Source organism: Aquarana catesbeiana, linkage group LG10 (assembly GCF_042186555.1).
Source record: "Aquarana catesbeiana isolate 2022-GZ linkage group LG10, ASM4218655v1, whole genome shotgun sequence".
In the NCBI taxonomy this organism is placed as follows: Eukaryota; Metazoa; Chordata; class Amphibia; order Anura; family Ranidae; genus Aquarana; species Aquarana catesbeiana.
Window position 1 is genome coordinate 160,023,859 of NC_133333.1, and position 25,927 is coordinate 160,049,785.

Consider the following 25,927-nt stretch of genomic DNA (forward strand, 5'->3'; position numbering starts at 1 on the left):
AAAAGTATCAAAATAGAGGAAGGAAATGGTTGGACTTTTGAGGCACTCAACTCAACTAATACTTTTATTTTTTTTAATAAAGATACATCATTCTTCATTTGGACAATTAAGCATTTAAAATGGTTGTAAACTCTCCCCGACAACTTTGTCCCATGTAAATCAGCATAAAAAACCCTAATGAACACTGCTTGTAGATATCTCCTTACTTGCTTAGTATTGTTGTAATCCTTTTTGTTCTTTAGAATGACTTCACTGAGCATGCCCAGATCTCCCCTGATTTACGGCACACTGTGTACTTATCTGTCTATTATCAGATCTTCCTACAGCACAACTCTGAAATCCCACAAGACTGCATAATCACTCAGAGCTTCCTACTACACCCCATGTGACCATGTGACATCACATGCAGTGTAAACTTGCGCATCGGACAGGATTACTGCAGCCTTATCAGCTGAAGCTGATAAAGACTGACACAGGCAAACACTAGATAATCGGCACAAGTAAATACTATGAAATAAAACAAGTCAGCTATGAGCAGTGAAACAGAGTTACCATAGAAACGGATTGAGAAGGAAGCTTGGTTAACAGTACAGGAAGTGCTCAATGTAAGGGAGGAAATACACTCTACTGTGGACTCAGAAAACAATACTTAAGATGGTGCTGCCTAACCCCTGGGAACAAGTTTTTTAAAGTTTCTTTAACCAGTAAGCAATATGCGATTTGGGCTGGATTACAGTGGCTATAGTTTGATAATTACTTATTATAATGGACTAAATGAAAAGCAGCATTAGAGTGGGAGAGTTTACTTTCTCTTTAAAAGCAGCCTGTAAAAATGTACCTATCTACCTGGTAGGATGGAAATATTTCTTTGCACGTCTTTAATCTTTAACAATATTGTAGCTTTAAAAGGTAAGTTCACCTTTACAGAAAAACCTGTAAGATGAACTTACACATGACCCCATCCCCATCACACCCAGTCCCGCTGTACCTGAAGCCGGCTTTCTCCCACATCGTAAAGCCGCTTTACTGGTCCGGGAGATCAGAAATCCCCCTTGGCTTATAAAAGCATACCTCATAAAAGGTATGGATAGGAGGCATTACAATTGGTCCATGTGATGGTGCCAACCAATCAGAACCCATGTAGCCCGTCCTGTGAGTGCTGGGGAAGAGGATAGAAAGCCGCGGGTATTTCAAATCCCCGAACTGGTAAAGCGGCTATATGATGTGTCAGTGCGGGAGATTGACAGTTTCAGGTGCCTCGGGACCCGGTGCGATTCGGAGGGGGTCCAGTGTAAGTTCACCCTACAGATTTTCTGTGAAGGTGAACTTACACTTTAAGGGCTCGTTTACACTTTAAATAAAATGGTTAGCATACAGTCTTATTTACACCTTGCATTTGCTTTGGCTTCGCTTCAAAAATTATACCCCATGTCGCTTTAGTGGTGCTTCAAAGCCTCCGTAGAGGTCTATGAAAAAGCTTGCTTGAAGCACCTGCAGCTTTTGATATGCTTTAATTCAGCTTTACCTTTGCTTTGTTTTGGAGGTCTAGCAGGTATGAGATATCAACGTGCGCACACAGGGCATCTGCCAAGCTTCATTAAAGCTTTAAAAGAGCACCACCGAAGAATCAAAAAAGCATGTTGAAGCGCTAGGCATGCACACCATTTTAATCAAGGAGCATTTTTTAAGCTTCACGTTCTAGGAGCATTTATTGCTGGCAGAGAAAAAGCTGAATGCTCCTAACTGCTGCTAAAAGCTGGCACAAAAATGCTATAATGAGTGTTTTTCTGGCATTTATTTTAGCTTATAGTGTGCATGGAGCCTTATTATAATATTGGAATATTATACGCAAGAAATTGATTGCCAATACATTTTAATGTCACTTCTACAGTAGTGACCATACACACTCCTGAAGAAGTGCAAGATGGCTTTCCAAGAAACATGTGGAGTTCAATGTTGCCTGAAACCATGTATCATTTGATGAAAAACTAAATTGGTTGCATGTAATTTCTATATTTTGAGCTACCGTGAAGGGCGATCAGGCAATTATTGGGTCGTTGCAGTTATTTGATGATTTATGTATGGATTTTAAATGCTTAAACTGTATAAATAAAGAAGAATATGAAAACAATTTTGTATAAGGCTCTATTCACATCAGCGCGTCTCCAAAGTCGCATGATTTCCAGTCCGACTTTTTAACGTGACATGTGGTGCAATTTTAAGCCGCTTTTACAGTCACATCAAAAGTTACACCAAAGAAGTGCGGGCAACTTTTTCAAAATCGCTGTCACTTTAAGCCACACGGATCTGAACAGGTACCACTGCAAACAATGGGCTGCAACTTGTCTTGTCAAAAGTCGCATGACAAGTTGCACAAGTGTTAATGGGTCTTTAGTAGAGTGCCTCAAAAGTATGATTATTTCCTTCCTCCATTTTGATACTGTCAATATAAATAAGGATGTGACACATAATTGAAGCAAAATAATTCTATTGATGCTTAAAGTGATATTAAAAGGTTCTTTTAAAAAACAAAAACAAAAAAAACAAGCATGTTACACTTACCGACTCTGCAGTGGTTTTGCACAGAGCCGCCCCAATCCTCTTCTCGGGTCCCCCTCTCCGGTGCTCCTTATTCCTCCCCCTTGGCCAATTCCCCCAAAAGCAAGCTGCTTGCTATGGAGGCACTGGTGTGTGTTCGCCCCCAAGCCCCACTCTATTAGTTATGGGGAATTGAGAATTCCCCTAAATTCCCATCCTAGTGACACAAGCTACAAAGTACGGGAATAGGATCAACAGGCAGCCAGCAATTTAAACACGTCAGTGGTTCCAATCTACCCCTACTTATTAAAATAAAAAAAAAACTTTTATAGCCACTTCCCTGCTGTTCTTAACTTCCTGTTCTATTGGTGCAGCAGGAAGTGAGAGGAAATGGGGTGAGTGTTTGCTGGAAGTTGTGTACGAGGGAGAAGCAGACTAAAACTACTGCAAATGTATGTGAATTCATAAGTGGATATTTTTCCCTATAACCTTTACCTTTTTCACCGGCTACTTCTTGTACTTGTGCCTGAAACTTGAGCTCTCCATTGGGGCCAATAGCTTGTGCTGCAACTGCTCCAACTTGCTGAGCCTTATGCTGTTCCATCTGAACGACCGCCTGGCAAATAAGAAAAAGCAGATTAATGTCTTTGAAATATCTGTTAAACTATGTTCTAGGAGCATAAATTACACATCTAATTTCATTCCTTCCTATCACACTTTTGAAGGTCCTGGAGCACCAAGACAGTGGAATTACCCACAAAATTACCCCATTTTGTAAAGAAAACACCCCAAGGTAAAATTCTATGAGGCATGGGCTGCAGATAGGTACTCTGATGGGCTGGTCACAGGTCCCCTTTATTACTGGGGGGCAATCAGTGCGATTGGTGTGCACTGTAAGCGGTAACGAGCTGTTACCGCTCTCTCCTACTCACACAAGATTGGTATGCGAGGAAGAGAACCCAGTAACAGCTCGTTACCACAGTCAGTTTGTTGACATTCTGTGACCGGCTGCGATTGGACACAGCCGGTCACGTGGCAAAGAGCAAATTTCATTGGCCCTTTACCGAGATCAGGGATGGGCTGTGTCAGGCTGACAAGCCTCGTCTCCGATCGCCGGGCACACACGAGCGCCGTGCACGTGACCGGCTGTGATTGGACACAGCTGGTCACGTGGTAAAGAGACTAATTTTATTGGCTCGTTACACGGATCAGGGGTGGGCTGTGTCAGAGGGACACGCCTCATCTCCGATCGCTGTGCTGCGGGCCCCCGGAGAATGGAAGAGTGTTCCTGCGGATGTCATATGAGAATGACTTGGTATGGAAGTGGTTAAGGCAGCTTTAGATCTTCAAGACAGTGAAGAATGGCACAGAAAGCAGTGGGACAGGTATCAATTCTTTTTTTTTGCAGGGACCTTTTTATTTTTTAATAGTCACTAATACAGTCACTTTAAAGCTGAACTTTAGGTACGCATATTTTTACATAGTTGCGCTGGCCATATGCATGCATCATACCTGGAATATTGCCCTGAAAGCTGGAAATCACTGTTGTACGCATCCCTACAAGAGTTTATAAATACTAAAAAAATGTGCAGCACTCTAAGTAAAAAAACAAGCACTCTAGAGAAAAAAAAAAAAAAAAAAAAATCTTTTTCCAATTGATGAATCACTCGTTTAGCAAACACAAACTGTGAAAAATGCTTTATAAAAAAGTATAAACTACTTTTATAAACCATATATTTGTGTGCTGAAATCTACTGTATACAAGTCTATCCAAAGCCACACCTATGATAAAGTCCCACCTTTCGGGCGTAAGGTGGGGACACATCTCATGACGTCATCACGTTACACAAAACAGATCAGGAAATGCAGCTGTTAGTCTAACTATGTGATTTTTTTTTTTTTTTTGCTAGTTTTTTTACTTTACTAGAGCGCTGCACGAATATATTATTATAATATTTTTTGTATTTATACATTTTGGTGAGGGATTCTCATCACGTTAGCTGCTTAGTTATGGGGAGGTTTATCTTAAATCATTGAGCAGTGACTTTAGATTATCTTTGACCGCTACTAAAGCGATAGCTGCTAGCTTCTGGGTCCCGCGCTCAGTAGCTGCCCTGCTGCTTTCCTTAAAGGGTGCAAAGCGTTCTCCGATTGGACGGGGAGGGTAAAGCCTAGTACACACTACTAGTTTTTTTCATTCAACCCAGCAGGCTGAAAAAAAAAAAAAAGACAGCTCAGATTGAAGACGCTGTACTAACAATCTGATGTTAGTACAGCAATATCCCCTGCTGTTCTATTGTGTTCTGACAGGGGAAACAACCTCCCCGCCAAAACACTCCGGTCAACGCTCTCAACCATTGGCTGAGAGCGCTGACCATGAGGCAGTCGGCAAACTTTTTTTTTTGGTCAGAAGCCTGTCTGTCAGACTGGCTGCAGTACACACAGGCCGAATGTTGGCCAGTTTCTACTGAACTGGTGGATGCCGCCCGACATTTAGCCCATGTGTACTAGGCTTTATTCAATCTTCACCTCATCCAATCGCAGTGCTTTGCGTTCATTGAGAAAACCCAAAGTATTCTTTTAATGGCATCTGTATTGATTGAGCAACATCCTGAATTCATCAAGCAGCAGGGTAGCCAGGACTCGGAAGCCAGCAGGGATTACTGTAGTAGCGGGACTCCCTTCCTCATTGGCTGAGACAGCAGCACAGCGCAATTGGCACCCGCTGCTGTCAAAGTCAGTCATTCAATGAGGAAAGAAAGGGGGTGGGGCCGGGCCAAAGCTCCGTGTCTAAATGGACACAGGGAGCTGTGGCTCAGCTCGGGTGCCCCCCTAGCAAGCTGCTTGCTGTGGGGGCACTCAGCAGGAGGGAGGGGCAAGGAGAGCCAAAGAGGGACCTGTGAAGAAGAAGATCTGGGCTGCTCTGTGCAATCCACTGCACAGAGCAGCCAAGTATAACATGTTTGTTTTGTTTGAAAAAAAAAAAACAAAAAAAACACGAGACTTTAGTATCACTTTAAGCCCTTATCTAGAATCAGCCGTGCTGATACAATACCTACCTATCTGATCTAGGTTGTAACAGATACCTCTTCTGCAAGATTCGCAACATTTCTATAAACTTCTCATTAAGGGCAACCACATTCATACAAGACTCTATATAACAGCTTCAGTGCATATAACGCCCCCACAGACACAAGTCCTTTACCTGCTGATATTCCTTCTTCTGAGCATCCAGCTCCATCTTCCTCTGCTGAAGAACCTCGTGTTCTTTGCGTAGTTCCTCTGCTTTTTGATTTAAAGCAGTTTCCTGAGCAACCAAATCCTGCTCAAATCGCTGCAATTCATCTTCAGTGTAAATCTGGGTTTCCTCCACAGTCTAAATAAAAAGGGTTACACAAGAATGACCATTTTTATCACCATTACGTATGTCCTGTCATTTCGCAACAGTGACAGCAATTTTATATTAAATACTCCTTGTTTATGCAGTAAAGGAACTAAGGGAGGACAGCGCAAAAACCTTCACTAATAAAAGGCTGAAAATTGCAAAAAAAAAAAAAAATCAAATAACAACGATCAAAATTAAAAACAAAACAAAAAAACACTAATGCCAAGTGTGATTTGAGCATTAAAAGGAAAATAAGTCACTGAAATAAGCAGCCCAAGTTCCCCACGGATCCAACTAAAGTCACAACATGGCATATGTATGAGTCCAGCGGGGGCCATAGGGGGCTAAAGAAGCAGACAAAAGAAGAACCAAATAATTCAAAATGATAAAAAGGAAAATAGTAATTTTATTGTATTATAAAAATGAATGTCCTCTCACATTTACTCATCCGTGTGTGTGCAGAGAGGATCCTAGATGGATGGCTCGGTGGCTGCTGACAGTTTCTTGCACATAGATCCCCCTGGAACTCCCGGCCTTTACACCTGCTCTTTCTCCCCAGCAAGAAGATCCACCAAGCCATCCATCCGGGATCCTCTTTCCACACATAGATGAGCATATGTTTAAATATAAGAGGACATTCATTATTATAATACAATAGTGACTATTTTTCTTTTAAATAAATATAAATATATATATCTCAATTATTTGAATTATGGCTCCCGCTGGACTCATACATATGCTATGTTGTGACTTTAGTTGGATCCGTGAGGAACTTGGTCTGCTTATTTCCAGTGACTCTGATAACAAAGTCACAGCAGACTTTGGTGTTATGTTTTTAATTTTGACATTTTTTTTTTTTTTGACTTTGGCTTGTTTACATTTATTCATTGACTATTTCCTTATTTTTTTTTGCCCATTTTCATCCTTTATTAGTGAAGGTTTTTGCACAGTCTTCCCTTTGTTCTTTTAGTACCTATGCTAGCTTTCCCTGGCTACTTGTGCTGATGCATCAATCTTAAGTGCCGGTTCACACTAGACGCGGCACGACTTGCAGGTCGCCTCACCGAGGCGACCTGCACACGACTGCCGGGGCGACTTGCAAGACGACTTCTGTATAGAAGTCTATGCAAGTCGCCCCCAAAGTAGTACAGGAACCTTTCTTCTAAGTCGGAGCGACGCATTGTACAGAACGGGAGGTGACTTGTCAGGCGGCTAGGTCGCCTGACAAGTCGCCCCCGTGTGAACCGAGCCTTCTTCAACATCACCTGACAGGATATTGGCGCGTTTTGCTTTTTTTAAATTTTGTTTATGGTACCTGTTTTGCAGTGCCACAAGGAATAAATCATAGCCTTCCAGAAGTGACAATACGGTCTGTATTGTTATGTTGGTTTCAAACAGTCCTTGTAACAGATTTTAAAAGTATTACAATTCATGTCAATTTTGAGGAATATTAGCTTACACCTTAGAGCTCTATTACCGCTATGAACGTGCCTCTTGCAATTATATGTGCATAGACCATGGAGGTTTAGTAATGTACAGTTAAATAACATACAGGGTGGCCTCATGATATCTTTGTATGTGGTGAACAGAACTTTCCCTTCTATATTGTCCAATTTCTTACCTGCCAGTCCTCATTAGGGTTATTGAAGTCCTTAGTCTCTGTGGATTTCAGGAACTCCTCCAGTGTTACCAGGCGATCTTGATTTGTATCCACCTGAAAGAAGACAATTGATATTCTGTCAACTTAATCATACTTATAATTAAAGTGAAGTCCTCATCTAGAAGCACGGTTTCATTTACCAACAGGGCTCCGTCTACAACAGGTAGGAGTGTAAGCACCAGATGTGAATGGTCTTATGTTCCCTGTACAGTGCTGCAGTGTATCTTTGCATCATATATAAGCTATTGTGTTAAATGCTGATCTGCTACTCAATTAGATCATTTTAAACAGCCAACATGAACTGGCATCCTTCACTCTTCACAAATGTTTGATTGCCTACAATTCAAATGAAAAGGTAACCTGTAGTGTACAACCAGGTTGCACTTCTCCACGTCTAGCACATATTGTATTAGGGTACTAATCCTGTGCATGTTCGGATAAAATGGTGGATACTGAATTAACCTGGGCATGGTAAAATCAACTGCACACAGAGGCTCCCATATCGTTGGCTGTATATGAATTACTGTGCAGTAGGCACCTGAATACTTTGATCTGCAGTTTCAAGGTGGAGAGGGAGAATATCTTGCTTGATTGTCAAGCATTGTTACCTCAAATAGTATTTAGATCTTTGTCATCGTCAATAGGTTCTGCATATCACCCCTGATAAAATAAGGAGGACTCTATTGAGAGCAATCATACCTCACAGTTATCACCTTTTGTATCACATGACCCTCTTTTAGATGATAAATGCTCATGTGCAGGGTTCTCTGAACCCTTTTGTATTGAACTGTAGTGCAACTGTACAGTCTCCTTATTTTGTAAAGCGCTGTGCAAACTATAGTCCTATATAGTAATAATAAATCTTTATGCATATTCTTCCCTTTTTGCTTCCATGCAATAACAAAATAACAGCAGATTGATTTCCTATTTCAAGGCAGAATCCCCAAAAACTTTATATTTAAAGTTTTAGGTGGGACGCTTTGGGATAAATCCCTCATCAGCCACATGTCTCTAAAAATGTAAATGCCGGAACTAGAAAACCGGGGCGCATGTTCTGGGTCCATCCGGAATCACAAAAAGAGAAATGGTCTGGTAGAAGGAAAAAGTGGCAAAGGCGTACATCTTGAACAGCCCAAACCACATGGTTGAATTATATCAATTAACTATAACATTCAGACAGTGTAGAGAAATCTCTCTTTCATGTGAACTGACACAGAGACAATGCCTTAAGGTGAAAGTCAGAGACTACCTAAAGCCTAATACACATGGGTGGAATTTCAGGCGACATCGGCCATCCCTGTCAGAACACAATAGCACAGCAGGGGAGCTTGCTGTACTAACGCCGGATAGTTAGTACAGTGGCTACTCCTGAGATGTCAGGTTTTTTTCGTCCATGCCCTGCCGGGTTGAACTAAAAAAAAAAAAAAAGGACTAGGCTTAAGGAAGGGAGTAGGCCTAGGCCTTAAAACCATTGTCCCTATATAGGACCAAAAAGGGTTCCTTACAGGATAAAGCTGCTAGTTCAAACACTTGTCTAGTTAGAGCAGAGAGGGAAATGTCCCTTATGGGTTCATATGGACTTCTAAAGCACCAGAAGGTGCAAGATTCAGATCCCAAGGAGACGGGTTTTGACCAGGCAAGCTACATGGGACACCCCTTGCATAAAGTTCTTGCTCAGACAGTGGGGAGCCAACGTCTATACTAAAGAATGGCAAGAGCAGAGATCTAATTGTTGAAGGTACTAAGGGTCAAATGTTGGTTCAGTATTATGTCTCTCTGAGAAAAATTATTCACGAAAAGCAAAGCACTCCTTCCATGTCTGATGATAGAAATCACAGGGAGTTTACTTCCTAGCTTTTAGCATTATAGGGATATCACTCTGGGAGAGGTCGCTGTCCTATAGAACCGGGGCTTCAACTGCCAAGCAACCAAGCAGCAGAATGGAAAAATTGAAGAGCAGATGCAGGTCAGTGTACCATGCTCTCCTGGGCCAATCTGGGGCTTTAAGAACCATCAGAATGTCTTTCATCGCAATCCAGCAAAGTTGAGGAGGAAGCTTCAGGTGAGGAAAGGTATAAATTGGGGTATACCCATACCACTGAACATCCACTGCTTCTGCCAGAGAATCCTTGAACCTGGATTCAAATCTGTCCAGTCTGATGTTGAATCTGAGGGCCAAGTTATCTATCTGGCATCCTTTATCTGTGTAACAGGTCTTGGAATACTTCTGAGTACAGAGACCATTCTTCCAGGTTCAAATACTGATGGCTGAGAAAATCTGTCCACCAGTTTTCCACAGCTGACAATATTCACCCTCTTTTGCTGCAGAATGACCTCTTGTTCCTCCCTGATTGATGAATGCCACTATTGTGCCATTGTCTGACTGGATCAAATCACTTAAATGCTGGACAGATTGCCCAAAGTTCCAGTATGTTGACTGAGACATGAGATTCCAATAAAAACCAAAGTTCCCTGCAAGCAAAGAGTGCCCAGGACTCCCCTCCAGCCTAACGGGAACTTCCAGTCATCACGATCTTCCAAAACATTGGGAGGAAGGACTTCCCTGACATAAAAGCCAGACTGTCCCCACGGTGTCTACAATCAGACATGTTGCAGTCACAAGTGTGGTAAGCACGTTGGCTCAAGTCTGTCTATACCTCAAGTAATCATACATCCTAGGCGGCTGGCAGCTAGTAGATAATGCTCATGACTTCAGGCAGCCAGTAAGAACAAATCAGAGATCAAAGTTACACATGGCTCTTGTAGCAAGAGCAGCAACAGGGAAATGCTTCCTCTAATCTTGCTGGAAAAAATAAAAGAAGAAGACGATGAAGACAACGAGGAGCATAGAGCACACATGACTCCACCTAGAGGAATGACGTCAGTGCATAGTTCCAGTGTTATCCCCTTATTCAGTCAGCCAGCAGAGAAAAAAAAAAAAAAATAGGATACAATACAGGTACCCAAGTAACTAATAAAAATAAGGACACTCCTGGGGCTCAGCCTGAATGGCCCTCTCGACAGACCAAGCACAGAGACACGGCTAGTAGCTCTGGACCTGAAAGGAGCCCTGTAGCTAACTTAGCTAGAACCAGTCTGGAAAGTGCTCAAGCAATGAATAGTGCCCGAGGGTAAATCCACACTCACCCCATGATGTCTAATCCAGCAGGGTCTGGTCACAGAAAGACAAGACTAAATACAATTGTGCTAGGATGCTGCAAGAAAGTAAAGAAGCCTCCTGCAGCTAAGAGAGATTAAACTTTATTAAAAAGAAAAAATAATTGATAGAAAATACGTAGGATCAGCAAAGAAAAAAAAAAAAAATAGACACTAGCAAAAAACGGAGCCATATTGGTGGTAGTAGAAGGGGGTTATCCCAGGGCTGCACAACAGTTTGTTTGCCAGTGGCCAATCCTCCTGTAGGCCGCAGGATAACTTAAGTGTAACCCAAAGGGTTGAGACATCCTGGGGTTGATTTACCAAAACTGGAGTGTGCAAAATCTGGCGCAGCTGTGCATCGTAGCCTGCTTCTAACTTCTAAAAACCTGGAAGTTGATTGGTTTCTATGCAGAGCTGCACCAGGTTTTTCACTCTCCAGTTTTAGTTAATCAAACCCATTGTGTTCCTTAATGGACGAGAAAGAAAGAGTTTTATTTAAACAGATAACAAAATACTTTCAGTGACATTTAAAACAAGTAAGTTCCTTAGAGTTTATATACGTTTCATTAAGAAAATTCTCCAAATATTTGTAATGGAACACTACTATTGTATGTTGCATATGATCAGAGAAGTAGGACGGAACACTAATGCAGAAATCTGATGCAGATATTTTACTACTCAAACACTGACAGTAATAAAAAGCCAACACATGGCTCAATCTGGCAGCATCCATGTTAAACTGAAATATTTATGGTTAAGCTAGCCTTAAAATATCAGGAAAGGCGTTTACATTTTTCATGACGTGCTCTCGCATGCGCAGCCTCTCCTCTTCCATCTCCATCATGTCATCTTCTGCATTCTTTGGATCATAGACCTTCTCCAGCTATGTAAAATAAAATTAAAAATTAAAAAAAAAAAAAAAAAAAAAAAAAAAGTGTCACAGGCAAGTGATTTAATCCTGGAGCTTTGCACTTTATAGTACAGTATTACATTATACTCAGCACAATGTTTTAAAGAGCACCCATATTGGCACAGTATCCAAATACTTAATTTTTGAAACAAAAAAGATAGAAGAAATGTGGTTATTGTTGCAAAGAAAGGTTTTAGGCTTTGAAGGTGCCTCAGAAGCAAAACCTGCATGTTAATGGAGAGCAGTAAATGGAGATCTTGGGTAGGTATAAATTGTGTCATTAAGGCAATGGGTAAAAAAGTGGGTTAAGAAAAGGGTTATTACAATTATAGAAAAAAATGCTTCAGAAATGCACACACAACTTTATGCAGCATTATGTTCACTGGCTCTGAACCCAATGTAGTTTTAAGGGGGGGGGGGGGGGGATGATTGCAGAACAAGAAGTGAAGAAAAAGAAAATCCAACTATCAGCTTGCAAGTGGTAAAAAACAAAACAAAAAAAACAAAAACAAAAAAAAGGGAGGAATTTTGGCTTACCTGTATATTCCATATTGTGGAGTACAGTACAGGACACAGACTTGTTATTCATAGACCGTGGGTTAGCCTGGTACCCTCAGGAGATTGGGCACTGGCAAAGCTTTTGAAGACACACCCACTAGGCATCTCCCTTTAACACTATCATACTCTAAGTCCTCAGTTTTGTAGCAAGCAATGCACAGTAACATAGGAACAGAGTAGAGGGTGTTCATTTACAAGCAATTTAAAATTCCTTTTATCTTAAAGTGGATTTCCACCCACTTTTACAACTCTTCAGCATCCCTCACTAAACTGTGCACTGTAAACGAATTGGATATTTTTAAATTTTTTTTCTCTGCACCTACTGTATATCTGCTGTATTCATTTTTCACTTCCTCCTCCCTGGCCGCGGCCCATCGCATCATTTCCTGTTTGCAATGCCTTCTGGGAAGGGGCGGCAACGTCCTCTGACACTGCCGTTGCTATGGAAACCTGTCCTGAAACTTATTACAGTGCTTGTGCTGCACTGAGCATGTGCGATATCTGCAAGGATGAGATCCAGGAAGAAATACAGTCTGGCTTCAAATGCCCACACTTAAGATGGCCACGGCCTGCTGTAAGTTTATAAAATAACAAACTACTGCTATAAACTAACAAAACAGACCTTAGTTTACAGACTAACTTTACTAGAATACATTAAGCTTGTGTATTATAGAGGTATTTTTATTTAAAAAGTATAATTTTGGCCGGACCACCACTTTAAGTTGTACAGTACAGGGCATAGGCTTGATATTCTTAGACTCTGGAATGCCCCCAAGCAATAAATAGGAAGCGTGGTTAACAATAAGGCAAACAGAGCTCTGCCAACATGCCCAACAAAAACAAGGGTTGATAGACCCAGTTTAGATTGCTGCAGTATCCACAGATGATAGGACTTTCACCTGGTAGAACTTTGAAAGGTATGAACAGAAGACCAGTTAGCAGCCTTACAAAGCTGGGCAAGAGGGACTCGATGTCTGAATGCTTAGGAAACTTATACTGATCTGGAAGAGTGAGAACATACAGTGCAGGAGGTGCTCTGTCCTTTAGGGCACAAGCTCTTGAGATTAGCGGTCTTATCCACAAAATTATGCTGGTGGATCTTAAAAGCAGGATGCCCCTTGTGAGGTCCAGAGGGCAGGACGAAAAGGGGTCATCTTCCTGATGAAAGCTGTAGCTTTGAGGTAGACTTTGAGGACTCTGACCATGTCCAGACAGTGAACAGCATAAATTATAAAATGTAACAGCGCTCAAGTCTGTGGATATAACAGTAAAATAACATTAACAAAAGTATCTAAATATATATCTCTCTCTATCTATAGGATGATAGGTCAAATATTATATAGAGAGGGTAAACAATGGTGCATAAGAATAGTCCAGAAAAAAAGGGTCTATAATATGTGAATCATCCGTAGTGTGGATGGATGGATGTGGGAGCCAGGGAGATCCGTGCAGCCGAGATACCAAGGGCAGCTTCCTGTAGAGTGAAGTCAGCTCTCCATGTGTACATAAAAAATCCAGAAAGAAACCGCCTCTTAAGTATCATAGGTTTATTGTAGTATTAAAAGCATATAAAAGCACTTACATTAAAATTGACGAATGGCAGCTTCCATAGAGAACTAAACCCAGTGTGTGTCATAAACTCCAATAGTGTAGGGCTGATGTATGCCGGGCGGATGGCCGCGGACCTCCGCTCGGGAACGCCGACTGTGTAAGCGGTGAGGTGAGAGAGTCACTTCCGCGTTCCAACAGATCACATGGGTGATGACCAATGCCTGTACTTGTGCTATTTAAGCTTCCTGGTTTGCTGTCCTCAATACACTTGACAAAGGAGCGCGCATGCTCGTTACGAGCTTCGCGCATGCTCAGAAACGCGTAGTGATCCCCAGCGAACCTGAATGACCCAAGTGACGTCATCACCCATGTGACCTGTTGGAACGCGGAAGTGACTCTCTCACCTCACCGCTTACACAGTCGGCGTTCCCGAGCGGAGGTCCGCGGCCATCCACCCGGCATACATCAGCCCTACACTATTGGAGTTTATGACACACACTGGGTTTAGTTCTCTATGGAAGCTGCCATTCGTCAATTTTAATGTAAGTGCTTTTATATGCTTTTAATACTACAATAAACCTATGATACTTAAGAGGCGCTTTCTTTCTGAATTTTTTATGTAGACAGTGAACAGCAGTCTCCTTTGTGTGCTTTGGAGGCAGGCACCCTGGAAAAAGGGAATATGTCCTAACAATGGTGGAACGCAGACACCACCTTACGCAGAAGCGAACGCATACGTAAGTCCCGCCCACATAAGAAAACGGTGTTCAAACCATACATGTGAGGTATCGCCGCGAACTTTGGAGCGAGAGCAATCATTTTGGCCCTAGACCTCCTCTAACTCAAAACATGTAACCAGTAAAAAAATTTCAAGCGTCGCCTATGGGGATTTTTAAGTACCGAACATTGGTGCCATTCCACGAGCGTGTGCAATTTTGAAACGTGACATGTTAGGTATCTATTTACATGGCGTAACTTCATCTTTCAAAAAATGCAAAAACATTGGGCTAACTTTACTGTTTGTTTTTTTTTAAACACAAAACAGTTTTTTTCCCAAAAAAAACGCGTTCGAAAAATTCCTGCGCAAATACTGTGTGAGATAAAAAGTTGCAACAACCGCCATTGTATTCTCTAGGGTCTTTGCTAAAAAAACATATATAATGTTTGGGGGTTCTATGTAATTTTCTAGCAAAAAAATTATGATTTTTACATGTAGGAGCAATTGTAATTGCCCGGTATTGAAGCGGTTAAAGAGGAGGTCTGCCCACCCCTGCAAAAATTAAAAGCCAGCAGCTACATATAATGCAGCTGCTGACTTTTAATAATAGGACACTTACCTGTCCTGGACACCGATGTCGGCACCGCAGTTGATATTTCCATCAGCTGTCGGGTACTGCCGCCGGCATTGCGGGTAAGGGAACCCGACATTATGGCTTCACACAGGGTCCCTACTGCACTCTCCTACTGGCCCAGCGGCAGGGGAAGGAGGAGGGAGCCGAGCTGCTGACGGAATGCGCTGAGGTTTGGACTCCCGGAAGTAGGGGCAGACAAGGACAATGACAGGTATCCACTCCCCCCCCCCCCGAAAGGTGCCAAATGTGACACCCGGGTTGCCAAGAGACAAAATAAGTGGAAGTTCTGCTTTTGGGTGGTACTCCGCTTTGAGAATCCAAAGTAAGATAATAAACTAGTAAAGTAAATCTTTAGCTGGATGTTTGGATCGGGTATCTGTCAAAACCAGGTACCTGCTCCCCCCTCTCCTCCAAAAGGTGCCAAATGTGGCAGCAGAGGGGAGGAGAAGGCAGACAAGCGGTGCTTACCCTTTGGATTTCTTCATCAAAGAGAAGAGCAGAGGTCCATCACCTTAGGAAACTAGCAAAAAAAAAAACTCATGGGCTCACAAAGTTAGGTAGGATTATAAGGGATGCTCAGAGGGCGTGTCTTCAAAGCCTTTGCCAGTGTTCAATCACCTGAGGGTACCAGACCGTAACACAAGGTCTAGGAATATCAAGCCTATGTTCTGTACTGTACAATTGTGATAATTGATTAAATGAATTTTGAAATCATATACAATAGAAGTCAAAAATGTACTTGATTATTCAAAACAAAATAAGGATGTTTTGTTTAAAAAAAAAATCATATCCTTTAGCTCATGTATATGGGCAGTTTGCCCAGCACAGCATAAAATCTCTGTTTTTGGGTGCAAGGGAAGCACAGATGCAGCATACAGCCCCTGCCAGCAGTCTATGAAAATCAAACACAAGTATCACTCATAACATTCAGTTCTGTATCCGAGCCAGCCATTGATTTTGACAGGTTGCTGGCAGCGGGCTGTATGCTGTGCTTCCCTTGTACCCAAAGACACTAGGATCTTATGATGCACTGGCCAAACTCTCCTTAGATATTCAAACTGTAATCAATGTATTTTGTCCATAAAGCACAACCAGTCCTGAGGAATAACAGTTAATGAATGTGACTAAATCTTTGAATTACCAAGCAATGTTTATGAGCAAAAGATGGTGAATAATTGCACTTTTTTGCTACATAAAAAGTCAAGTAAGTGTGCAGATCTCTTATGAAGGCCACATATCATTAGAAGAACTTGTTTTATATGGAAATCTGCATTTCCATGGTAATGTAAGTGCAGAACTGAATGTACCTCCTTTGTAAAGAGGGCCTCTAGTTCTTGTTCATCCAGAATGCCATCTCCATTAGTATCTGTCAAATAAACATACAGTGCAATGATTAATAACAGCCATGTCTTACCAATTTCTTAGATGTGATGGTTGCATTTTTTTTTTGGCTCCCCCCCCCTTTTAGTTTTACCTGGTGATCCTGCCAGTAAGTTTATTATTTATAAACATTTAAGCTGTCCAGCAAAAGTGTCAGTAAGAGGGTTGAGACAGTCACTGACAGTTGTGCTTCCAATGGTCAGCTTTTATTCATGTAAAACCTTTACCCCAAAAGGAGGAAAAAAAAAAAAAAACACACGTGAGGCATCACTGCCAAAGTCAGATCGAGGGCAGTAATTCTAGCACCAGACCTCCTGTGTACATCTAAAGTGGTAACCTGTGAAGACTGTTAAAGCGTCACCTATGGATAATAAAATGTACGTAGTTTGTCGCCATTGCACGGGCGTACGCAATTTTAACAACTTAAGGACCAGGCCTATTTTTCTAGTTTTCTAGCAAAAAAAAAAACAAACAAAAACAGATTTTAACTTGTAAATTACTTAGAACCCCCAAACATTATATACATTTTTTTTCAGACACCCTAGAGAATAAAATGGCGGTCATGGCAATACTTTCTGTCACATCGTATTTGCGCAGCAGTCTTACAAGCACAATTTTTTGGAAAAAAAAATACACTTTTTTGAATAAAAAAAAAACAAAACAGTAAAGTTAGCCCAATTTTTTTTTTTTTATATTGTGAAAGATAATGTTACGCCAAGTAAATTGATACCCAACAGGTCACGCTTCAAAATTGCGCCCGCTCGTGGAATGGCAACAAACTTTGACTCTTAAAAAATCTCCATAGGTGACGTTTAAAAATTTCTACAGGTTACCAGTTTTGGAGTTAGAGGAGATCTTTTGACAGAATTATTGCTCTCACTCTAACGATCACGGCGATACCTCACATGTGTGGTTTGAACACAGTTTTCATATGCGGGCGCAACTTACGTATGCGTTCGCTTCTGCGCGCGAGCTGAGGGCGCTATAAATTTTTATTTTTTTAATTTTTACACTGGCCTTTTAAAAAAAGTTTTTTGGGTCACTTTTATTCCTATTACAAGGGATGTAAACATCCCTTGTAATAGACTAAAAGCACGACAGGACTTTTTAATGTGAGATCTGGGGTCAAAAAGACCTCATATCACACATTTACACTTAAATGCAATAGAAAAAAAATAACTAACTAACTTTAAAAAAAAAATTTCCCCTTTAAGACCTCGGGGCGGAAGTGACGTTTGACGTCTCTTCCGTCATCCAATGTTATGGAGCCGAGTGGGGCCCATCTTTCCCTCACTCGGCTCCAGGCTACTAAGGGGATATGATCGGATAGTCTCCACCACTATGGGCGGCTCCGGTAAGCGTCGGAGGCGACCAGAGCGCGGTGGGGGGGGCGTTACTTTAACTCAAAATATTGCCGCCTTACCGTGTAATTTGAAGAAAGTTTTGGGGTTGAAATCATTAGGATCCAGGCCATCGGTCTCCTCCCAGACCTCTTTCAGTTGATCCTTGCTCCCCTAGTTATGGAAATAATACAGATTACAGATAAAGAGGCTTCCTGTCATACTGTGGCAAGCTATTTAATGTAGCTCTTCTGCGTTATCATTTGCCATAATAAAAGGAGATAAGAATCACTGGAGAAATAGTTCCAACTGAAACACAACCTGTGCTTCCACTGCTGACCTTCTGAGAATATTAGATATTCAAAACTCCTACAGACTACAGATACTTGCAGCCTGTCCCACCATCTCTCTCCTCAAAGATGTCAGTACTTCTAGCATAATATATGGAAATCTGTGACACCTAGGAAGTTTAAAGAACACACCTCAGATGTAATTTGGACTGGGACTTTCAAATGGGGTCACAATGGGTGAAATTACACCCCAAGTTAATGGGGTGTAACCATTGTTGGAGCTTGTTGCTCCACTGTTCCCTGGTTTGATTTTTTGCGGAGTTGGTCAAGAGTAAAAAGTGCTTTAAAACTGAACTCTAGGGAAGAAAACCATTACCCATGAGCCCCCCTCCCCACTGCAAGGGTTAAGTACTCCTCAGCCCAGGGGTTGATAATATAGACCAGGGGTAGGCAACCTTGGCCCTCCAGCTGTGGTGAAACTACAAGTTCCATGAGAAATTGCAAGACCCTGACAATCACAGGCATGACTCCTAGAGGCAGAGATGTGATGGGATTTGTAGTTTCACTACAGCTGGAGGTCAGAGGTTGCCTACTGCTGATGTAAACAATACACTTAACCTTATTCCTTGCTCCTGCAGGCTACCTCCTTTTCAGGTGACAAGTCCTCTGAAGCCTCCTTTCTTCATTGCCTGACCAGTCGCAGCTCTCTGATGTCATCCAATGCAATGCAGGATGCCAGGGGCGCACCCACATTCCAGAGTGGGAGACAGCAGAGTGAAGCAGTAAGGAATAAGGTAAGTTTATCACCTTATTTATCATCCCCTGTGCAAAATGGGCACTTACTGCAAGAGGAATTTCTTTTTAATCCCATGGTTCAGCTTTGAAGTGAAAGTTATGGTTTGGAGGTTGTTTTGGGGGTGGGTGTTAGCACTTCAATCAATCCAACACCATGGTCGATATGGTGTTAAGGTGATTGAAACACATTTCTACAATTACATCGTCATATATAATGAAATATTTAATCTCACCATAATGCAGAATCACCGTTACTTGCCACTGTAGCCTGCCATCACAGCCACCAGATGCAACGCGTCACTGTAGCCTGCCACCACCACAGCCATCAGATGCAGTGTGTGACTGTAGCCTGCCACCACCACAGCCATCAGATGCAGTGTGTGACTGTAGCCTGGCACCACCACAGCCATCAGATGCAGTGTGTCAATGTAGCCTGCCACCACAGCCATCAGATGCAGCGTGTCACTGTAGCCTGCCACCACAGATATCAGATGCAGTGTGTCACTGTAGCCGGTCACCGCAGCTACCAGATGCAGTGTGTCACTTTGTAAGGCCAATTTGTAGGGGTTTTATGCAGTAAAAGAACTTACTAAAATGAAAAGTCTCTCCCCAGCGCTACAGCCTTGCAAGGAATCTGGCAAGAGATGGAAACCAGCACATGTGCAGTTGATTACAAGGTTCTGCTCCTATGAGATCTGAGAATCTCATTTGGGCAGACCAAACAGCGGCGATGCAAGCGATAATGCTCCTCTGCTCACCCGCTGGTCTCCTCCTTAGGTGCAACTTGCGCTGCCTGGCATCAAGTAGGGAACAGACCAGCATCGATCCGTGGCCCCGGGGAATATACATGGTCCCCCCAAGTAGATGCTAATCACCGCCCTTGTCATTCAACTGTCGTATGTCACAAGCTGGCACAGTAGATGCCAAGCACCGCCCTCTGTCATTCAACTGTCATATCACAGCCTCGTTGAACAGTAGAAACTGACAAATGGTGTTTAATCGGTATTTGGATATAGCCTGGACCTCGGATCCAGAGTCCTCCACAGGTACCAGTGAACTAATTTGAAAAGAAGCATAGGTACTTGCAGGCTGTAAAAAGGTACCGCCACTTCATCTGTAATGCTTAGTTATATTATATTGAAGGACATAACAAGTTCACTTTAACTTTCAAAAGTTATTCGTTTCTACAAGCACAGCCGATAACAGAGGAATAAGCTATGCTCTGGCACACTTACAGGTACGTTCACTTTGGGATGTTCCCTGTGCTTTTTCTTCATCTCCTCAAAGTGAGCCTCTTCCATCTTTCTTTTGTCTTCATCTAGTGACTTGAGATATTCCCTCCTCTCATGTTCCTTCAGCATCTCATAGCGTTTGAACTCTTCGTGTCGAGCAGCATCATAGTTTTCAAGATCCTTTGTAGCCTAAGCAAAATCAAAAAGGGTTCTCTGAACGTCTGAATATGAATATGTCAAGATCATTGTGAGGGTTTTTATCATAAGGAATGGTGCAACCAGACAAGTTATGGTGCTTTGGGCTTAAAAGACCCCCATATAGAAAACAATCCTGCAGCTCACAAGAGCTCCCTCACAAAAGCTGGTAAGACTAAATGTCATGCCAGCTGTATTTGTCTGTTTTAAGGTATTGTAGGCCAGAATGGGTCAGCCATTAATGCTGCTTAGGAACTGGGAATGACTGTGCTCACTGTCAGTTGCTTTTTAGCAGGGAATATTGCCCCTTGACCCAAGACCTATTCTGATTTTGATAAAGCGTAGTATATAAAATATTCACACAAACATGGTCTAAAAAAAATTTAAACAAATAAAAAAAAAACAACAAAAAAAAACAAAAAAACAAAAACCTTACCGGTGTTACTGAGCACTGACATTTGACGTTCTAACCTTTTGATCTTTGTAACTAGCAAATCCTTTTAAATATTATTTTAAACAATGGAGCACCATGTTCTTTGCTCTGTATTGAACAAACATTTTGAACAAAAAAAAAAAAAAAAAACAAAAAAAAAAAAAAAAAACGCACACAAACTCCAGTTACACTATCGTCAGCAAATCAGAGTGTGTAAATAAAAAAAAATAAAAAAACAAAAACATCCCAATACTATGTCATACTTACAGCCTGGATTAGTAATTCCAAATCCCGGGGCTCAAATGTGTGCTGGTTCTGGGGGTCCAAGTGCTCAAACTGCTTCAATAAAGCAAGGTGATCAATCTGAACATCTACAGAACACAAACGGAGTAATATTATTAAAGTAAACATAATAAAATGCTGCAACATGTATCATCTGTCATGAAGCCAAACACCTGTGTGATTAGCCCCGGGCAGAAGCAGCTATTTCCCGACTCGTGTCACATATAGTGCTAGTTTTGGAGCCAGAAAGCTAAACTTACAGAACGAGTCGATGAATGGAAGCTTCCATCAGAATCTACCTACACAGATGTTATGCTTTGTGTGTATAACACTACAGCCTAAGTAAAGGTTAGCTTATAGATCACAGATTACAGATAACCTACTTGTGAAAAGGAAGAACCATAACACCTCTATTAATGGTTATGTATAGTATATGATTTGACTGGATGGTAAATCTGGAATTTTGTGTAAAGCCATTGTGCACAATGTTGGGCGAACTATTGAATTGTTCAGATTTGGCCATATTCATGGTTGCTATTATTACAGTGCATTGTATAAAGTATTTAGACCCCCCCCCCCCTCACATTTTTCAATGTTGGCATGTTGCAGCCTGATACTACAGTTATTTAAATTCAAATCTCAGTATCCCAAAATGACAAAGTGAAAACCGAATTTTAGAAAAGTCTGAATTTATTAACCACTTCAGCCCCGGAAGGATTTACCCCCTTCCTGACCAGAGCATTTTTTGTGATACGGCACTGAGTCGCTTTAGCCGACAATTGCGCGGTCATGCGACGTTGTACCCAAACAAAATTTACGTCTCTCCCCCCCCCCCCCCCACACACAAATAGACCTTTCTTTTTGTGGTATTTGATCACCTCTGTGGTTTTAATTTTTTGTGCTATAAAACAAAAAAAGCAATATTTTTTACTATTTGCTATAAATATCCCCCAAAAATATATAAAAAAAAAAAAAAAAAAATATTTCTTCCACAGTTTAAGTTTAGGCTATGTATTCTTCTACATATTTTTGGTTTAAAAAAAAAAAAAAAAAAAATCGCAATAAGTGTATATTGATTGGTGGGCGAAAAAGTTATAGCGTCTACAAAATAGAGGATAGATTTATGGCATTTTTATTATAATTTTTTTTTTTTTTTTTTTACTAGTAATGACTGATCTGCAATTTTTATTGTGACTGCGACATTACGGCAGACAGATCGGACACTTTTGACACTATTTTGGGACCATTGACATTTATACAGTGATCAGAGCTAAAAATAGCCACTGATTACTGTATAAATGTCACTGGCAGGGAAGGGGTTAAACACTAGGGGGCGATCAAGGGGTTAAATGTGTTCCCTCAGTGTGTTCTAATTGTAGGGGGGATGGGCTCACTAGAACATGACAGAGATCACTGCTCCCGATCACTGGGAGCAGTAGATCCCTCTCATGTTGCTAGGCAGAACAGGGAAATGCCTTGTTTACATAGGCATCTCCCCATTCTGCTTCTCCTCCTTGCAATCATGGGCCGCCGGTGAACATAGAGGCCGCCGGACCTGCGGGCACGCGCGCCCCCACCCGCTAGGCGGGACATACGAAAGGACGCATGGGTACGCCCTTTTGCGCACCCGTGCCATTCTGCCGACGTAAATCGGCGTGCAACGGTCGGCAAGTGGTTAAAAAGAAAAAAACAAACTCTTACATGTAGTGAAGTATTCAGACCCTTTACTCAGTACTTTGAAGCACCTTTGGCAGCAATTATATCCTCAAGTCTTTTTGGTATGACGCAACAAGGTTTGCACACCTGGATTAGGGGATTTCCTCCCATTCTTCATTGCAAATCCTCTCAAGCTCAGTCAGGTTGCAGGGGACCTTCGGTGGACAGCGATTTTCAGGTTTCTCCAGAGATCTTCAATAGTGCTCAAGTCAAGGCTCTGGCTGGGCCGCTCTAGGACATTCACAGAGTTATCCCTAAACCACCCCTGTGTTGTCTTGGCTGTGTGCTTGGGATCGTTCTAATGTTGAAAAGTAAGCCTTCATCTCTGAGGTCCTGAGCACTGTGGAATAGATTTTCATTAAGGATCTCTCTGTACTTTGCTCAATTCAGCTTTCCCCCAACCCTGACCAGTCGCTCAGTCCCTGGTGCTGTAAAACACTCCCACAGCATGATGGTGCCACCATCATGGGATGGTGATGGGAAAAGGGATGAGCGGTGCCTGGTTTCCTCCAGACATAAAGCTTTGAATTGGAGGCCAGACTTTTCAATCTTGGTTTCATCAGACCAAAGAACCTTTTTTCTCACAGTCCTTCAGGTGCTTTTTTACAAACCCAAAGCGAGCTTTCATGTATTTTGCATTGAGAAGAAGCTTCCGTCTAGCCACTCCACCATAAAGCCCGATCGTTGGAGTGCTGATTGTCCTTCAGGAACTTTGTCCCATCTCCACACAGAATCTGTGGAGCTCAGAGTGACCATCAGGTTCTTGGTCACCTCTCTTACTAAAGGTCCTTTTCCCCAATTGCTCAGTTTGGCCAGGCGACCAGCCCTGGTTGTGCCAACTTCTTCCATTTGAGAATTATGGAGGCCAATGTTCTTGGGAACCTTCAGTGCAGCAGAATTTTCTTTTGTTGTCTTCCAATAATCCTGACTCTGAGCGCTGCAGGCATTCCCTTGACCTCATGGCTTTTGCTCTGATACAGTATGCATTGTCAGGTGTGAGTCCACTTAGAGAGGTGTGTACCTTTCCAAATCATGTTCAATCAATCTACCACAGGTGGACTTCAATCAAGGTGTAGAAACATCTCAGCAACGATCAAGAGAAATGGGAGGCATCTGAGCTAAAATTTCAAGTGTTGTTGCAAAGGGTCTGAATACTTATGCCAATGTGATATTTTAGTTTTTCCTTTTTCAAACATTTTTAAAATTCTGTTTTCACTTTGTCATTATAGGGTACTGAGTGTAGATTAGATTAATGAGGAAAAAAAAAAAAAAAAAGAATTTAAGCAACTGTATCAGGCTACAACATAACAAAATTGAAAAAGTGAAGGGGATCTCAATACTTTATGAATTTCCTGTATACACACACACACACACACACACACACACACACACACACACACACTAGCTCACTCTAGTCTATGGCACAATGCTTTTTAAGCCTTCATCCTAAGTAAATTATACATTTGTTTTAACACACAGGCCTTCTTTTATACATTAGATCTGATTTTTTTTTTTTTTTGGTAGTTTCACGTGCAACCATGGCTGCTTAAAAAAGGTGGTGTGCACGTAGCCAGTAGAAACCAATCAAATGTTGGTATTTTGAGTACACCAAGAGTTTACTTTTTTTGGTTTCTGCACGTTCTGCTCTTCAAAATCGCCTTATACAGCGATCGTCTATCGATTAGATACAATGTGCTTGTGTCTCTACTTACTTTCTTCCATGGTAGCATCCATCTTAGCTTTAATTAGCATGCGGAGCCTTGAGACTTCCTGCCGTTTGAGCTCGTCCAGTCTGGTCCTCACATGGTGACTTACAAAGTCCAGTTCCTTGCTGAGTTTCCCACTCTGAGAAGAGGAGTGGACATAGCCATCAAAGTGAGTTCACAGCGCTTATGTATATAGTTTGTTTTTTAAAAGCATTATGAACCAAACACTAAATTTTTTTTACAATAGGACGATAAACATGGCGACATACTGCATAGCAATATTTTGTGTTTTCCTATAGGCCTTTTTTACACGGATGTTCCGATTGGGTCTGCCTGTCAGTTTTTCCGGATTGGAACCTCTACTCTTCTCGATAGAGCGGAGGATATCAGTGGACATGTGTCCACTGACACCCGCTGGCATCCAATCCAATCTGCTAAAAACAGACGTCCCAGGAGGCTGGATTCATCAGGAAGTCATGGCAAGCTCCCAAATCCAAGATGACAGCACTGGGAATCCAGTGGTGAGAAGAATTGACTGAGGGAAAACCGCGTTGGACTCCATGGGCTGGTAAGTACAGGCAGTCCCCGAGTTACATAGATCCAACTTACATATGACTCATACATAATAAACAGAGGGAGACAAAAAGTGAGAAGAAATCTACCCCTAGGAAGGGAAATTCACTCCTGAAAGTTTTCATGGAAAAAAAGGTGTCTCCACTGAAGCTTTATCACCAATCCTGGTTTCCAAAACAACCCAAAATTTTCAAAATCCAAATTGTCATAGGCACAGAAAATGAGGGCACAGACAGCAAAACTAACGTTACAGGGGTGTTTACCCTTCCCTGTGCTATCCAAAAAAATTTACTTGCTACAACTTACAAATTCAACTTAAAGTGGAAGTAAACTCAGAGGCATAATTTGTACCTATAGGTAACCCTTTAAGGAGGCTTACCTATAGGTACTGTAAACATCTCCTAAAACGTACACCGTTTAGGAGATCTTTACATTACATGCAGCCGATGATGTCATCGGCGCATGCGCTCTGAAGGAATGGTCACCTGTGCCGTTCCTTCAGATACCTGTGCCATGAATGGCGGCATTGCGGCTTCGACCTGTCACACAGCCGGAGTCTGTGGACCCGGAAGGAAGATTGTGTGAATATTCCTTTACCTTGCAGGTACAAACAAAAACAAAACAAAAAAAAAACACAGCAGTTTACGACCGTATTAAAAGCAAACCTACAGAACCTCTTGTTTGTAACCAGAGAACAGCCTGTACCTGTTTTTTGAAAGTCACCAGCTACAGTTTTTCACTGCTGTTGACTTTTACTTTTTAACCACTTCAATACTGGGCACTTTTGCTCCCCTTCCTGCCCAGGCCAATTTGCAGCTTTCCGCACTGTCGCACTTTAAATGACAACTGCGCAGTCACGCAACACTGTACCC

At 41.9% G+C, this 25,927-nt stretch overlaps 1 protein-coding gene across 2 annotated transcripts in view; it reads right to left on the reverse strand.

Annotated features, from left to right (window-relative positions):
* NUCB1 (nucleobindin 1) overlaps positions 1 to 25,927 on the reverse strand; it is a 54,263-nt gene that overhangs the window by 1,820 nt on the left and 26,516 nt on the right. For both annotated transcript variants that reach the window (XM_073602846.1, XM_073602847.1), the window contains exons 4-12: positions 24,489 to 24,621; positions 21,046 to 21,149; positions 20,154 to 20,339; positions 17,917 to 18,007; positions 16,421 to 16,479; positions 11,533 to 11,625; positions 7,545 to 7,637; positions 5,744 to 5,914; positions 3,034 to 3,154 (exon numbers count right to left, since the gene is read on the reverse strand). In XM_073602846.1, coding sequence (XP_073458947.1) covers positions 3,034 to 3,154; positions 5,744 to 5,914; positions 7,545 to 7,637; positions 11,533 to 11,625; positions 16,421 to 16,479; positions 17,917 to 18,007; positions 20,154 to 20,339; positions 21,046 to 21,149; positions 24,489 to 24,621 — 1,051 coding nt within the window. The remainder of the gene's footprint in view (positions 1 to 3,033; positions 3,155 to 5,743; positions 5,915 to 7,544; positions 7,638 to 11,532; positions 11,626 to 16,420; positions 16,480 to 17,916; positions 18,008 to 20,153; positions 20,340 to 21,045; positions 21,150 to 24,488; positions 24,622 to 25,927) is intronic.